Source organism: Linepithema humile, chromosome 3 (assembly GCF_040581485.1).
Source record: "Linepithema humile isolate Giens D197 chromosome 3, Lhum_UNIL_v1.0, whole genome shotgun sequence".
Classification (NCBI taxonomy): Eukaryota; Metazoa; Arthropoda; class Insecta; order Hymenoptera; family Formicidae; genus Linepithema; species Linepithema humile.
Window position 1 is genome coordinate 15,509,000 of NC_090130.1, and position 17,601 is coordinate 15,526,600.

Here is a 17,601-nt window from a genome sequence, read left to right on the forward strand (position 1 = left end):
AGCAATGAAGGCTATTAAAATATTATTATACATCTTAAAATATTATAGAGCAATGAAGGCTATTTTATAGCAGCGCCAAGTTTTTTGCGAAATTTTGTAATATTTTTTTATTTTGATTAAATTTGAAAAATTTTTTTATTTAACTAGATACAAATATAAAAAAAAATAACTAGATACAGATGCAATTATTTTAAAAAGTATACTTAAGAAGAATTAACTAGATATAAACATAAATATCATTTTTAAATAAATAATTAGATATACATGCAACTTTTTTTGAAAGGTTCTTTATTTAAACTTGGCGTCATTTTCTGATATCACCTCTTTTATAGACAGAATATGTAGCAAATTTTTATTTAATATATACAACTTTTTTTAAAAGTACAATTTGTTTGGAAAGGTTTTTTGTGAGAAAAACTTTTTTCTAATATAATATATTTTTGAAAGTACAGTTCTTTGAAAAGATTTTTTATGAGGTAATTATAACACTAGTGTACATGAAGCAACTAAACACACGCCTTACGAATTAATCTTCGGTAAAATAGCACGAATTCCGTCAAATGAACCTCTAGCACCTGGCGATAAATTAGCAACTTACAATGAATATCTTGTAAATTTAGTTAGTCAACTCCACGCAATTCAGAAAAATGCCCGAGAAAACGTTGTCGAAGCAAAAATTAAATCGAAAAGACACTATGATAAAAAGATAAACCCACAAACATTCAAACTTGGTGATCAAGTCTTTTTATTAAAAGGCCCTGAACCTGGCAAATTTGGAGATTAATACACAGGACCCCATGAGGTCTTAGAAATATTGAATAGAAATAACGTAAGAATTAAAATAAAAAAGAACAGTCGCGTTGTACACCCTAATCGCCTACGAATCTCACACATCAAACCAACTCCTAATAATTAAGTAATTTTATTAATTAAAATAAGTAACTATAAAAAATATATATAAATATATTTTACACAACAACAAATAAAAAAAAAATATAATAATAATAAATAAATAAATAATAAATTAGCTAACAAATATAACAACAAGTTTGACAATTAAAGGTGCGCTATATTAATATACCTTAGACGTGCTAAATTTCAGATGGATCTCCGAGGATTTTTAATAATCGCCGTGCTAAATTTTTGGTTACGCGGCACTAAAGGCATAATAGGATATGACTGCGGATCTGCATCGACGAACATTACTACTCTATCATTACTGGGGATAGAGGAATGTGATATACCACAGCCAGAAGTAGCAGCTCAGAAGATTTATATACAACTGCTACAAATTAACGAATTTACCTCCGCGAGAGTTATACAATGCAAAATAGAAATAGACAGATTAATCAGGAGATGCGGAATGTTCTCTCACTCCATGGACGTGTACAACGGAAAACACGCGTATATAGAAGAGGTATCAAGAGACGCCTGTCAACGAATGCATATGTATGGTACTTACGAAATCGGGAACACTCGAATAACAGGATTGAAATCCACTCAAACTGCAACACGACCGGTAACACTGGCCGGACACGTGAACAATGATGGCACCTGTTCCGGAACAACATATAGCGATCCATTTGGCACATGGAAAAAAGCCGTGGTACTCGCAACCATAAAAATTACACTACAGGATTATATAGCTGACGTGAAGATAAACACGAACCGAGTCCAACTGAGGTCTGGAGTGACCTGCGCGTTGAGCGCAACACATTGCACTGACATCGAGGGTGAGGATACCTACTGGGCATCCATGCCCACGGATACCTGCAGGTTCGGCACTTATAGAGTATTATATGAAGGATATGCACACAGAATAATAGACGTCGTCAACAAACAACAGCAAATTGTTTATTTTATGACTACAGAAGACACAGTTTTTGCATTGGCAAGCAGAGACTCCTATTCGACTTGTGGATACACTCTTTTCCACACGAAACATCCAAAATTAGTAATTTTCAAAACTTCACCAGGCGTAGCAATTTTTAAAAAAGAATCACGCATAGCTAATTTGGACATCTTTACCTATATGAACTCTAAATTTGTATATGTAGAGAAACATGTGCGGACTCAATTTAGTGAATTATACAAGAATATTTTACTGCAACAATGTCAGCTCGAACAGAAAATATTACACAATTCATTAGCCATAGCCACCCAATCGCCGGATGTCTTCGCTTATCACTTCATGAAGGGACCAGGATACATGGCCTTACTAACTGGCGAAGTAATACACATAATAAAATGTGTGCCTGTCGAAGTAAGAGTAGCACACACCGAAGAATGCTATGATCAATTGCCTGTGACGCGAGAAAACAGAACACAATTTCTAACACCGCAAACTCATATACTGTTACGACAAGGAACGCAGATTACGTGCAATTTATTCGCACCACCCATGTATCTTCTGGGAGATGCATGGTATAGACTCACTCCTAAACCAATACATACAGTACCGCCGATGACCATGAAACCGATGACAACACCTAGCTGGAAATATATTAGCCCCGGATCACTTGCTACCAGCGGCATATATACTGAAAGAGATTTAAGCGATCTCAGGGATCATATTATGTTTCCTGCTGAGAGACCAGCAATGTTAAACACCTTGGCCAGAGGAATGATGGGCCACTCTACGATTATGCACGATGGAGGATCTTTTGCAAACTTCTTAGATGAGGCATCAGTTGAAAAAATAGCTATCTCGGCATGGCAGAAATTTTGGAATCGATTCCTAATTTTCGGCAATATAAGCGCTGGATTTTTAGGAATTTACTTGGCAGTAAGAGCAGTAAAACTAATACTGGATACCATTGTGCATGGCTATGCTCTACACACAGTATACGGATGGTCCATATACCTGCTTGGAGCCATCTGGGACTCGTTAACTCAGCTCCTATTACACTTAAAACTGAAAAACCCACGCGATGAAAACCGAGAAGCTACACAACCATCCGCAGAACGAAACCCGATAGAAGACTCTTCACAGAGGGGAACCTACCCCCTACTACCTGCAAAGGACGCATCCACTTATACATTCGCACTGAAGGACTGACCGCTTGATTTCTCTTTCCCTTGAAGAAAAAAAAATAATAATAAAAAAAAGGGGAGACGGAAGAAAAAAAAGGGGGGGGGAGAAAAGAAGAAAAATACATAAACAACAGCTTCCCTACCAACTTTATACAAGCGCCAACTTTGATTTTACGCATTTTATTGTTTTATCTATTTGAATCTGTTTCGCTCCTTATTATGAGGTCTCGCAGTTGCGACTCGAAATTCGCACCTAACCCCAACACCACCTTTTTGTTTATAGAAACATGGAGATCGAACACCTCGATACTCAAAAACTGAGCCGCTCGCCGTTTGCTGTTAAAATAGTAAGGGTGTTTTCGCCTACGCTAATTTGGATTCACTTGGAAAATAGTAAAGAATCCTTCCAAAATATGATGGAGGACTTCAACCAGCGGATGAACAAACGCCGATTTTTCCACTCGAATACAAAACTAGGTGACATTGTTGCCCTTGAAACAAGAGGAGGATGGCAACGCGGCATCGTTACGAAGATAAACGGAGATGAGACAGTGCAGATAGGCCTCCGAGACTGGGGCGTGTATGTTTGCCATGCAATAGCTGAACTCTACCATCTCGAGGAGAGGTTCAAAGAACATTACTGGCAAGCTGTGCCATGTAGCTTAGCCTACACAGCCCCCGCCACTACAGGACCCACATGGTCTCGTAGGGCCATAAATGTCACTCGAAGCATCACAGAACAGCAAACCGGAATTATGCAGATAATCAAACCAATTCGGGACGAAGGTGCACTCATCAAATTAGATATCAAGAACGAAACTAACAACGTCTACCACAACCTCAGAGACTTATTAATAGAATTAGGAGTTGCGCAAAAAATAGCGAATATAGCCACACACACCGTACCATCCGCGTAGAGCTAAAACGCATAAGAATATACATATAATTAGTGCTATAATCACAAATAATAACTAATAAAAATAACAAAAAAAATATACATATATATATATTATGTTTGTTATTAGGCAAAAGAAAAGTTTTTATAAAAAAAAAGGGGAAAAAATTTTTTTTTATATAACTATCTTTTATAAAAAATTATCTTTAAATTATCTTTTATAAGAGAGAAAATACATAAATATATATACATATATATTCAATAGTATAAGTAATAACCATAATACATACATATATATATATATATAAATACGCATATATACACGGCTAAAATAATGTTAAAAAATATCTATATATACATATATCTCTATATATCAAACATATATATAGTACAAAAAAAAAAAAAAAAAAAAAAAAAATTTTTTACTATCTACCTCAATAAATAATCAAACATATATAATCTTATATACACATATACATATATATAGATACATACTTCTAAAAGCATATATATATATCTAAGTAAATAAGCAAAATAATTAACTTAGACGTAGGATTAACTTCTAGTAAATATTCTACTTAATACATACATAAATAAATAATGTCGTATACTTAAGGGATTTTCATATATCCGTAATCCTCTCATAAATAAATCTTAGATAAAGTGGAATCCTTTTTATTAACAATTTGCTATAGGGAGAATTACTTGATGATCAGTCACAGTATAGAATGTCAGAGTACCAACTTTTACAAAATACAAAGAAAAAGAGGGAAAAAAAAGAAGAAATATCTATACATACATCGAGGAGTAATGTGCCACTAATCCATTTGACGCTACACTGAAAGATCACCCTGGAGTCTGCTCGCTGCTCACGGAACTTAATGTACGACTGCCCTGATTGGGAAAATACGTTAATTGTGGTAGACTACCACAATTCCCGTCACCAGTGTTGTCATAATCCGGTGACTAAGGACAAACCTGAGTACGCACCTATCACATCACCCTACCTGATCCATGAGATCAACCCATGTGAAGGTTGCGGAAACTTTATTAATAACAATGAAGATAAGAAGACTGTACAGAGAAGTTCCTGTGTGAAGATGAAAGCCGAGCTGGGGCCAAAGGATGGAGAAGATAAGTGACTATTCAGAAAAACAATAAAAGGGAACATGTGGTTGGACTGACCTGCGGGCCTTCGTACGTGACATTTTGGGACACGATTATCACGTAAATAAAACTCCATCTTTTCTTTTCTTTACTCATTTTACCATGTTCTATCGAACATTTAAAGGGATTCCACGGAAGAAGGCTTCTCCAAATCCTTTATAGTAGATTTTTATTATTAGAAATAAAGTCGAAAGAAAAATATATATATATCCAGTATGTAAGCGACAGCAAAAAGAACGAAAGGAATAAGGAAGGGGTTTTGGAGGTCGCCTTTCCTTTCCTTCTCTTTAACAAACAAACAGTGTAAAAACGATTCGGCATCTTAAATGGGAATGTTAACCGAGAAAAGAAAAGAATCTATCTTTAAATTAATTGCAAATGTTGCATACCCCCAACATTTGTCTAAGGTGGGGGGTGTTACGTCCTGATCAGACTTCACGATTCTTTTCTTTTTATTAAATACCAGACCTAGTAAACACGGGACCAACAAAAACTCTTAAAGAATATTATAACGTCAGAGCTGTTTTTCTCACGAGACACTATGAGCTTGTAACGGTGCAGCCCGCAAGCTGCATCGTTACGGCTACGGACCGTCCATCGTCCGTAGCCCACCAAGGGCGCATCGAGCGCCGATAAGCTTTTTGTCAAAAACAGCGGCGGTCAACCGCCAAAAATCCCCCACACCCGACCGTTCCGAAATTCCGTTTTGTGGGGGACTCGCCGCCGAAACCGCCGATGCTTGCCGATTCAAAGCCGTTTGGCTGCCAGCCGGGTATAAAAGACGCCCGGCTGAACGTCTTCTCACCAGACTCCGTTCGCTGATAGACAGCGAACATCCCTCTACGAGTGTCCTCGTAGTCCTCAACCGAGCATACTCGGTTTTTCGTATACCTGTGCCAGCACACGAGTATCCTCGTGTACCGCCGAGCGTCCTCGGTATTCTTGATTCCCGCATACAAATCTATTCGTATACCCGCCGAGCGTACTTGGCTCCTCTAGGCCACCGAACTTCGTATTGCGGGCATTTCCGCATACCAAGCTAAGTCGCCGTTCTAAGATTCCGCCTTCGTACGAGCATCCTCGTACTCCCGCCGAGCGTAATCGGCAGCCTAAGTCCTGATACCGCGTTTATTCGCCGGGGTTTCAAAATCGTAATCCGTCCGGCAAGCAAAACCGCGTCGACCAATCCGCGCCGCCGAATAGTCCGCATCGATCTACGATCGAACAGACTCGCGATACTACGAACGCACTCACCGACAAGCGCTCCGTCTTGTACCAACCGTTGCGACACGATCGCCCGCGCTTGCGCTCTCGCCGACCGCACCAGGACGCCTCACGTCATACTAAATAATTATTCCACCGTCGCCTCAAATAATTATTTCATTTTCACGTATACTTCGCATTTATTTTACGCCGCCTTAAATAATTATTTCACCGCCGCTCGAATAATTATTTCATTTTTGCCGATACCTTGCATTTATTTTCACGTATACTTCGCATTTATTTTACGCCGCCTTGAATAATTATTTCACCGCCGCTCAAATAATTATTTCACCATTAACGATATTTCGCATTTATCTTCACGCAACTTTGTATTTATTCCACGCCGCTTTAAAGAACTATTTCGCTATTACTTGTTAATTATTTCACCGATATTTGGCTATTTTGTATGTTCTTTCGAATTCATCTTGCACACGCTTCGCATGTATACACGAGCATTGAAGCAGATCATTCGAGACAAACTATTTCTACATCTTTCTGAATAAACGCTGTTTCATTATTTTGTTATAAACGAGCATTTGGTTTATTTGACATACCCCCAACCGACCGAACCTGGATTCCGGCGAGCTATTCCGCGTCCGCCGAAGCTCACACGGTTTCAAGCTCGAACTTTCTCACAGAGAAAAATAGCAAGGGGGATAGATATTTGAAAATACTTTGGTCGGTCAGCGTGCCTATCGTCGTCAGAAAAATCATAAAAGTCAAAACTCGCGGTAACCGGAGTCCTTAGTCGATTCCAGATGTTTAAAGTAAGAAATAAAAACTGGCACCAGCTAGCCATATATTTGGATTCCGCCTACGGGAACCCTAGTAGATAGGGTTTTACCGAGTGACGATCGGGCAATGACCACAGTCGCATGCCTAGAAGGCATGACACCTGATACGGTGCACGTGTTCAGTAGGTCTGGGAAACCGAGATGCATTAATCGCACTCTCCACGCGACTCCAGGGCCACGCGACAGTCGTAAACTGTCAAATTTATTAGATCAGTGACCCAAGGCCTCGCGAACTCATATACCGATTCTCAACCCTCCAATCCGGAAGACGGGAATCGGGGCAAGCACCTCTATAGACCACCCTTCGTTCCGTCGTACGGTCTAAAGACTACGCCCACCTAGATCTTAAGACACTGAGATGCACCCCACCTATACTAATTAACACCAACCGGGTTACGCCACCTTAAAAACCTACCCCCATCGCATATGGACCCGAAACGACGCTATTCCTTATTCGTTAGGGCCCCTTTCTTCCTACCCCCATTCCAAGTAACTTAATTACCTAAACCTAATCCTATTAGCTAAAAATGACGCCACCCTCCCCCACATTAAAAATCTTCTCACAAGACTAATTCCTATTCGATCCCCGCTTCAAAAACCTAAGATTTTCCAAATGGATCCACCCCAAGAAAAGGGTATAAAAACCCGTGTTTTGGTGACTCCAACGTCTATTATACACAATTAGTCACTCAGTTAATCAGGCGAGCTTGCCAAGTGGTTCGGGCCGCGAAATAAAAAAGATCGATACTTTGTCGCGACCAAGTGGTGCATCTCAACCAGAGGGTCCATCACTCTGACGACACCATCCCGCAGCAGGGTGCCCACGCTTTTACAAAGGGTCCGACGCCTACACACCATCCCTCAACGGGGCGCCTGCTCAAAACCACCGCATACACTCATCCCAATCCGAAACCATATTGTAACGAGTAAGTTAGTTCATTTGTTTTATTTTTCTCCTCATCAGTATTTTCTTTATTCATATTATGTCCTCCGTTCCTATTTCGTTTAAAATTTTTGTATTATTTATCAGTGAGAACTGAACGTTCGCCGCGACCTAACAATCGTCGGAATCGCTCGGACCTTTCAGCATTCGCTCTCTGCATAGCTATATTCCTCCCACCATACATCAGATACGCGACGAGGGTCACCGTAAGACCCGTTAGAATTAGGAGACACACCCCACGTAGTAACTCTCGCATAACCACACACACTCAAACCGACCCACCTCCGGTATCACCATCGATTCCTCAGGAATCTCCTCAGCAATCTCCTGAACCCTTTCTTGACCTTTCACCATTTCCTACCCCCAGGTCCATTTCTCCGATCCTAGAAGAGCTCCTGGACTACAGACCTCCTTCGCCCGTCCGTTTCAACCCTCCTCCAGTAGAGGCTCAACTGGAGGAACTCCCACATAACGATCCGGAGTTTGACAATATATCCGTCAACTCTGAAGCCACCACCATTGAATACGTCGAGCCTCCTCCGCATCTTCCTCACCCTGTATTCACAGGGTTCGACTTTTTAAATCTAGTCCTCTTCCCTGAGGAATAATTCACACACACACACACACACGCACGCACGCACGCACGCACGCACGCACGCACGCACGCACGCACGCACGCACGCACGCACGCACGCACGCACGCACGCACGCACGCACGCACGCACGCACGCACGCACGCACGCACGCACGCACGCACGCACGCACGCACGCACGCACGCACGCACGCACGCACGCACGCACGCACGCACGCACGCACGCACGCACGCACGCACGCACGCACGCACGCACACGCACGCACGCACGCACGCACGCACGCACGCACGCACGCACGCACGCACGCACGCACGCACGCACGCACGCACGCACGCACGCACGCACGCACGCACGCACGCACGCACGCACGCACGCACGCACGCACGCACGCACGCACGCACGCACGCACGCACGCACGCACGCACGCACGCACGCACGCACGCACGCACGCACGCACGCACGCACGCACGCACGCACGCACGCACGCACACACACACACACACACACTTGTAAAGAATACACAAAATAAAATTATCAACACCTGCAATTAAGAATTAAGTTTTGTATCGTAATTATAAATTTAATCGAATTAAAATGTTGTCTTTTTTTAGTAAATTAAACTTTGTTTTTTTTCATTTGACCACACCCTCCTTGTTCGTCACCCCCTCACACCTTCCCTCTCAAATTGCGCACAAAGGTTCCGCCCCGGGTAATAGGGATTCAATTCCTTGACCCAAAAAGGGAACCACGAGCGGTTGACTTGTTGACGGAGTAAAAACGACTCTTCCAGTCGCTGACCCGTCGCAAGTCCTAAACGTGCCGCTCGGCTCGTGCGGTCAAGCCCGTTTACGTCGATCGCCGAGCCCAACGAAAAAATTCTACATCTATCAGGACGTAACAACATATATACATATATAATTCCTTGGTTTGCAATTAATTTTATGATGCTGTTTCTGTGATGCAGTACTTAACAAGAATAAATAATTACAGAATTCAAGCTGAAACTAATGGCTAGAGTGTCCGACGATGTAAATGTTAAAAAATTTGGAAGAACATATATTGCGAACGCAGATCGAGCGGATATAATAGCAGCTGTGTAGATGTATTATATCATTCAAGATTTCGAGAAATATTAGTAGTTATACTATGGGGGTTCTAACTCAGGGATCTGAGGGGGTGCGCGGGTGAAGAGGGGAAGAGGGGTATCGGATAACAGTGGAGGGGGTAATGACGTCTTCGTTTTTGGAGGAGAGGGGGTAAATGTGGAGTGGTGGGGGTATCAGATTACAATAATTCCCGGAAGATAAGGATTGTTAATACAAATCGCAAGATAAGGATTCTCGGAAAAGATAAGGATTGTTTATTGGAAAGAGAACTGTTTATTGGTGCAGGTTTTTTTTTCTACGCATCAAAGTAGAGCGCCATGTTGTCAGAATCATTATGTTTATAGTATGCAGGTTCGTGCAGATTTACGGATTGCGTCATCGCTGTATTTTAGAACAAAGAGGCAGCATTTGAGCGCCGTTTCTTAGAGGGTGTGATAATGATTGTTAATACAAATTGTAGGCATTGCCATGTTGCTAGATGCGTCATCGTGTTTGGAGGAGAGGAGGTAATTTTGGAATAGTGGGGGGTATCAAATCACAATAATTCCCGGAAGAGATAAGATAAGGATTGTTAATGCAAATATGAACCATCGATAGTTTTAATCAATGTCGTGTGCAACAAGCGGGTATATAAGGTCCATCATGACCAAGTCGAGGTAACAGTCGAAATGTTCATCGCGCTATTGGACGAACGTGACATTCTGAGCTTGTCCGCGGAGCAATTAGAAATCGTGCCGAAAGTGATTCTTATAAAAAACTTTGCTCGGTTTGTGGATCACGTGTGGGATAGGCTACCGGATCATTTAAGAGCGGATCCGGAAGTGCAAGGTTATCGTCGGTGCTCGTTGCACTACAACCAGTCGTGGCAGCGTGACCACATCGACGGGCCCCCACCGTACAGAAAAGATTGCACTCTGTGCAAACTGAAATAGGTAAAGTACACATTTTTAAAATATCTTTAATACACATTTTTCGAATGCGTAATAACTAATTGGATATTTTTTTATTTTAATAATTTTTATTTATTACAGAGATGGAAGACAGTCTCATCTTACGAGAGGAAAATCTGAGTATTCTCACAGATTGGTTAACAACATGTCGGGAATGTAGAAGGAAATATAAAAACAGTGAGGAAATAATTGAAAAGTATACAACATTTCCTGCATTCATTAAACCATATATTCCGGATACTATTTTTCGACAACAATTTATCGAATGGACGAGTGAAATAGACGACAGTGTACTAGAATATTCCGAGGAGGAATTTTCGACGTTTTTATTAGAATCTATCCTGCCGATATTGATGGAAAAGTTGTGCTCGTTATGCGCTCAGGATAGTCTAATATCAAGGATCTCTTCACACTATTATGACTACATATATTATATGATACCGAAGCAGTATAGACCAGCGATACTGGAAAAAATTAGAAAAATGCATCCAGAGAAGGTGCCGACATCGATACATTTGCACAAAGTACACACAACTCCTCAACATCAAACATCGATCGTACACATTTTGCAGAACCGGGAGAACGGAGTATGCAACACTTCAGTGCAAGAAAAGAATGAACAATGTTTTTGCAGAACCGGGATAACGGAGTATACAACACTGAACCATGTATGCGGAACTAATTATTTTTAATAAATATTATTTATCAATAAAATAATTTGAATTATTATTCCTGTGCCTCATCTTATCCACTGACCTATCCCACTGCGAGATAAGCGTGCGCGTCATGTTACACTACATGATAGAAGGAAACGAGCGAACCAGTGACTATCATTTTTTTTTTCTTTTAATTGTGGTGAATAATATAGAGTAAATTATTTAAGTTATGCATTTATTCTAAACACCAATAATATACTTCAAGTTTTCTTTTTAATACAAATTATTCGCGGTAAAATATAAATTTAATAGGAACTTTAATCTAAACTTAACATGTAATTTAAGAATGGTTAATCTAAACTTAATATGTAATTTAAGGATGGTAGGTGAAAGGAGAAAAAAAATTGTAATAAGATTAGTATTAACAAATTTTATTCATATTTTTTTTTCATCTATACAACATCTTTTACAAAAAAAAAAATTGTTTCAACCGAGCCTTTAACGCCTTTCACGATTACGAGGAGGGACGGGAGGCGCTTGAGTCGTCCTCGGACGAGGCTCGACCACAGCTATCGACTTGTGGTACACTCCGCAATCCTTACACTTCTCGTATTCGGAATTTGTTCTATTCTGATCACGCTCCATTTTCTATACTTTTTTCTCCACCGCGTGCACGCTTTGAACTGATAAATTACTCTCTTCCGCACACCTTATATACAGCTCGACGCAAAAACGTCAATTTCGCTGTAGTAATAAACGTTAAAATACGTTCGATAGATGTACAAAAGATGTTAAAAGTTGTACGTAAGATGTTCAACAATACGTTAAAAGATGTTACATAGATGTTAAAAGTAGTACGATAGACGTTCAAAGACGTACAATAGACGTTCGATAGACGTACGAGAGGCGTACGAGAGACGTTCAAAGACGTACAATAGACGTACGAGGCAAGAGGCAACGCACCGGAGTAGTCAACTCTCTGGTGGCGCAAATTGCGCGTCTGGAGGGTGTGAGGGACGCCCTGCACGAGCGTTTCGTACCCATCGGTGCTGGATACGGTGGATACGAGAAGAAGGGCTACACGTGGAAGGAGATCGAGACGGCGTTTAGGAACCGTGTGCTGACCGGTGCGATTATCAATCAAAACTACATCGATCCTCATGAATTTTTAAAAAACGTGAGAAATACGGTTATCGAGCGGATCCAGGGCGTCATGGTGGAACACAACAGCGTCAAGATTAACACCGCGTTCAACGGGGAATTCGTCGCGGGCGACAAAACTGCCGTGAAGACCATCGCCACGAAGAACTGCGAGCTCTTTCCAACATCTGATCTACAAGAATGGTACACGAGGCATGTGGTTGACACCATCTTGACATCCCTGGAGGAGTTTCAGGAACGCGATAGTGGATGGACGTTGTCGCGTATCCTGAATCTCACCGTCAATGTGAACAAGTTCAATCCTCTGCGTGCGGGATGCAACATCGAGTTACCGCGGAAAATTATGCTGAAAAGGGCGGTAGTCAATGTTAAATCAAACGATAATGCATGCTTTGCGTGGGCAGTCGTAGCCGCTTTATATCCAGCGGAAAAACATCCGGAAAGAACGATAGAATACCCACATTACTCGACGGTGCTCAACCTGTGCGGCATCGAGTTCCCCATGACGCTTCCGCAAATAACAAAATTTGAGAAACTAAACGCCATCTCCGTCAACGTCTTCACCACCGAAGACTCAAAAATCGTCCCTCTGCGGCTCGCCGACGACAAAAAGGAGAAGCACGTCAACCTGCTCTACGTGTGTAAAAACAATAATGCACACTTTGTATGCATCAAAAACTTGTCGCGGTTGGTGAGCTCACAACTGAGCAAACACGCAAATAAAAAGTACATTTGCGATCGGTAAGTAAAAACACATTTATAGAATAATTCGAAACTTTATTCACAGTATTAATCATACAAATTATTACAGGTGTCTACACTATTTTTATACACGGGAGAAATTATCGGCGCACAGCGTCGACTGCGGGAAAATGAACGACTGCGCCGTCGTTCTCCCCAGCGAGGACGACGAGTGGCTGACGTTCCGGAATTACAATCGAAAGGAGCGGCTCCCGTTCGTAGTGTACGCCGATCTCGAATGTACGCTCGAGAAAAAGGTGGATCAGGACGGTACTACTTACGCCTACCAACATCACAGAGCCTATAGCGTAGGATTTTATGTAAGTTGCACGTACGATAATTCTTTATCTAGTTTTAAGTCGTATCGCGGTGAGGATTGCGTGGCGTGGTTCGTCAACGAACTTCACGATTTGGCGCGCCGTGTGAAAGCGATCCTCACCACCGTCGTCCCCATGGCGGATCTTACGCGGGAGGAATCGGAAAAATTCCGTAGCACCGCGACGTGCCACGTGTGCGAGAAACCGTTTACACCGGACGATACGCGGGTGCGCGATCATTGTCATCTCACCGGGCGTTACCGCGGTGCCGCGCACTCGTCGTGCAATCTAAATTACAAAGACTCCCACGTTATCCCGGTGATATTTCACAATTTATCCGGTTACGACGCGCATTTCATTATTAAAGACGTTGCCAATGCCTTTGAAGGCAACGTCGAATTGTTACCGCTGACGAAAGAGCGATACATTTCTTTTACAAAAAATGTTAAAGATACCATGGATCAAAAATCAAAATTGTGTATAAAATTACGGTTTATTGATTCGTTTAAATTTCTCAGTACAAGTCTCGACAAATTGGCATCATATTTAACTATAGATAAATTAAAGATTACACGATCGGAATTCAATCATTTATCCGCGGAACATTTCAATTTGCTTACTCGGAAAGGTGTGTTTCCCTACGAGTACGTCGACAGCGTCGACAAGCTCCGGGACACAAGCCTGCCATCGCGCGAATCGTTTTACAGCTCGCTCACCGGAGAAACGGTATCCGAGAGCGATTACGCGCACGCGACAAACGTCTGGCAAACATTTTCAATCGAAGATCTAGGCCAATACAGCGATTTGTATTTGAAAACAGACGTTCTTTTGTTGGCGGATATTTTTCAAAATTTTCGAAACATGTCTATAAAGAGTTACGGTTTAGATCCCGCTCATTACTACACTCTACCGGGATACACGTGGGACGCTATGATGAAGTACACGCGCGTAAAATTCGAGTTGCTCACGGACATCGATATGGTGCTGTTTGTCGAGCGCGGTATACGCGGCGGTCTCAGCCAATGCTCCAACCGACACGTCGCCGCCAACAACAAATACATGCCATCCTACGACCCATCGGAACCGTCGTCGTACCTAATGTACTATGATGTAAACAACTTGTACGGCTGGGCGATGTGTCAACCGTTGTCCTACGCCAAATTTCGATGGGTCGATGATGTCGAAAACTTTAACGTAATGTCCGTTGCATCCGATTCGGCTACCGGTTATGTGCTGGAAGTCGATCTCGAGTACCCGGTGAATCTTCACGACGCGCACTCCGATCTGCCGTTCTGCCCGACGCGCGATAAGCCGCCCGGCAAGCGGGAGATCAAATTACTCGCCACGCTGTGCGATAAGCAGCGTTATGTCATCCACTACCGTAATCTGCAGCAATGCGTGCGACACGATCTGCGAATTGCAAAGATTCACCGCGTACTGCAATTCGCGCAATCTCCATGGCTTCGCGGATACATAGAACTAAATACACAGTTTCGGACACGGGCGACAAACGATTTCGAGAAAAATTTATACAAATTGATGAACAACGCGGTTTTCGGCAAAACTATTGAGAATGTGCGAAATCACACGGATGTACGACTCGTTACACAGTGGGAGGGACAGTACAGAGCGGAGGCTATGATCGCGAAACCGAATTTCCACAGCCGAAGCGTGTTCTCGGAGAATCTGATTGCCGTAGAGTTGCGAAAACTCGAAGTGAAATTCGACAAGCCGATCTACGTGGGTATGTGCATCCTCGACATATCCAAGACCTGCTTGTACGAGTTCCACTACGAGTACATGGCGCCTCTCTACCGCGACAATTGCAAAATTATGTATACCGATATCGACAGTCTGATATACCTTCTGCACTGCGAGGACGCGTATCGGGATATGAAACACGATATATCCAAATTCGACACGAGCGACTACTCCGAGGACAACGTTTACGGTATGCCGCGCGCCAACAAGAAAGTACCCGGTCTGATGAAAGACGAGAACAACGGCGCGATCATGACGGAATTTGTCGGACTGAGAGCGAAGATGTACGCGTTGAGAGTCACCGGTCAAAAAGACACCAAAAAGGTTAAAGGTGTAAAAAAGAGTGTAGTCGCTAGAACGATAACGTTCGACGATTACACTCGGTGTCTCAACGCCGAAATCGAGCTGACGCGGCGTCAATCGTGCATCCGCTCAAAGTTGCACGAGGTGTACACCGTGTCGGAGTCGAAGCTCGCGCTCAGTCCGTACGACGATAAGCGGCACGTCGTATCCGGTTCCACCGACACTCTACCATGGGGACATCGCGAGATACATTTGTAAATAATGCGTAGTAATTTATATAGTTTAATATTTTATGTATTATTGTTATTAGTTTTTTAAATGTATATATTGTAACATATTGTAGTAATAAAGAACACCATTGTATATATATGTATAATAGTTTATTATAATACAATGTAAAATATACACAGTTTATTACAATACATCGACTTTATTTATCCAAGAGTTGTGCGAATTGTCGAATCCCAACCACTTTACAAACACCTTATCGTCCTTTCGGCGCAACACCTTCTCCACGAGATAAACGTCGGGTTGAGCGGTCTTGAGCAATTCGTGCTCGTAAAAGCCTCCCGCGACCTGATCTCCGCGATAATCTTTAATCAGATACGTTACAGGATTGGTACGTTGCACCGTGGCGATCTTAAACACCTCCGTCGACCAATTCGGCGTGTATCCTTTCTCGAATACAGTTTTGAATTTGCTCACGCGCACCGAATCACCCACCCTGAATTTCGCCGGTGCGGCAATTTTTATGTTACTGTACACGGTGTTCAAGAGTCCCTTTGCGATCGCGGGAGTGACATCGATCGGACGCATACCGATCGTACGATGTTTACGACCGTTGTATTCCGAGACCAATCGCGGTAAATCGTCGATCCACTTGTACGATCCCGCGAGCGTAAAAAACTTCCACATTTCGTTCTTCAACGTGCGATTGAATCGTTCCACCACCGAAGCCTTCATGACTGAGTATGTCGAATAATGATTTATGCCGTGTTTCTTGATAAGATTTTGGAAATCTCTGTTGTAAAATTTTTTTCCATGGTCGGTCTGCAAGTTTTTCGGAATTCTCTCCCTAAATATCGCGGAAAATGCTTTGGACGTTTCGATTCCACCTTTGGTCTTTAAGGGCACGGCCCACGCGTACTTGCTCAGCACATCGATAACGGTTAGAATGTAGTTGTAGCCGCCGTTGGATCGCGAGTACGGTCTCATCTCGACAATGTCAGCCTGCCACAAATCGTCGTATCCTTTCACGACGACTGGCCGACGCGTAAAGTTTCTTCTCGCCGGTGCGTGGAGCTCGTCTACGAGCGATCTCCTGTCCAGGCTCACCGCTTCCTTCTTGCTCATTGTGATTCGTTTTGCTTCTTCTTCTTCATCGCATCATCGTAGTATTCGATGAAATTTTTTCTCACAGCTCTGCGAAGATTGTGAATCTCTCGCTCGACAAGACTCTTCGTCTCTCGCTCGCGATCGACGAGTTTTCCATCGAGTAGCGCCACACTCTCGTCGAGGAGACCTCTCAGATCGTGAATCTGTCGTTCCAACGCCACGTATTTGGTCTCGATGTAATCGTCGTGGTCCCTCTTCCAGGTCCGCTCGGTATTCTCCGAATCTTAGAGTCGCGAAAGTACTTCTCGCTTAAAATTTTCATGGAGCATACGATTTCGATTCGCACGATCGCTCATAAGCTTGAGGTGATGATCCAGATGCAGCTAGTTACGACAGTGTACTAGAAGACTCCGAGGAGGAATTTTCGGTGTTTTTGAAAGAATCTATCCTACCGATATTGATGCAAAAGTTGTGCTCTTCCATCGAGTAGCGCCACACTCTCGTCGAGGAGACCTCTCAGATCGTGAATCTGTCGTTCCAACGCCACGTATCTGGTCTCGATGTAATCGTCGTGGTCCCTCT

General features: G+C 42.6%; 3 protein-coding genes across 3 annotated transcripts; all 3 read left to right on the top strand.

The window, feature by feature from the left end:
* The first annotated feature begins 359 nt into the window (after nucleotides 1-359).
* On the top strand, nucleotides 360-4,351 carry LOC136998844 (uncharacterized). The gene has a single exon (XM_067352136.1). It carries the CDS (start codon nucleotides 1,103-1,105, stop codon nucleotides 3,056-3,058), a length of 1,956 nt encoding a protein of 651 aa, XP_067208237.1. The 5' UTR covers nucleotides 360-1,102; the 3' UTR covers nucleotides 3,059-4,351.
* Nucleotides 4,352-12,344: 7,993 nt separating this feature from the next.
* LOC136998852 (uncharacterized) lies at nucleotides 12,345-13,313 on the top strand. The gene has a single exon (XM_067352150.1). The coding sequence runs from the start codon at nucleotides 12,615-12,617 to the stop codon at nucleotides 13,305-13,307; it is 693 nt and encodes a 230-aa protein (XP_067208251.1). The 5' UTR covers nucleotides 12,345-12,614; the 3' UTR covers nucleotides 13,308-13,313.
* A 121-nt stretch (nucleotides 13,314-13,434) lies between these two features.
* Nucleotides 13,435-15,942, top strand: LOC136998984 (uncharacterized). The gene is made up of 2 exons (XM_067352377.1): nucleotides 13,435-14,111; nucleotides 14,328-15,942. The coding sequence occupies exons 1-2, from the start codon at nucleotides 13,435-13,437 to the stop codon at nucleotides 15,940-15,942; spliced, it is 2,292 nt and encodes a 763-aa protein (XP_067208478.1).
* The last annotated feature ends 1,659 nt before the right edge of the window (nucleotides 15,943-17,601 follow it).

What these genes read in the sequence shown, in the direction of transcription:
- LOC136998984 (XM_067352377.1), top strand. Translation starts at nt 13,435, where the DNA reads ATGAACGACTGCGCCGTCGTTCTCCCCAGCGAGGACGACGAGTGGCTG. An exon ending in AAATTGTGTATAAAATTACG is followed by an intron (nt 14,112 to 14,327) that starts GTTTATTGATTC and finishes ATCGTTTTACAG; the next exon opens with CTCGCTCACCGGAGAAACGG.
- LOC136998852 (XM_067352150.1), top strand. Translation starts at nt 12,615, where the DNA reads ATGGTGGAACACAACAGCGTCAAGATTAACACCGCGTTCAACGGGGAA.
- LOC136998844 (XM_067352136.1), top strand. Translation starts at nt 1,103, where the DNA reads ATGGATCTCCGAGGATTTTTAATAATCGCCGTGCTAAATTTTTGGTTA.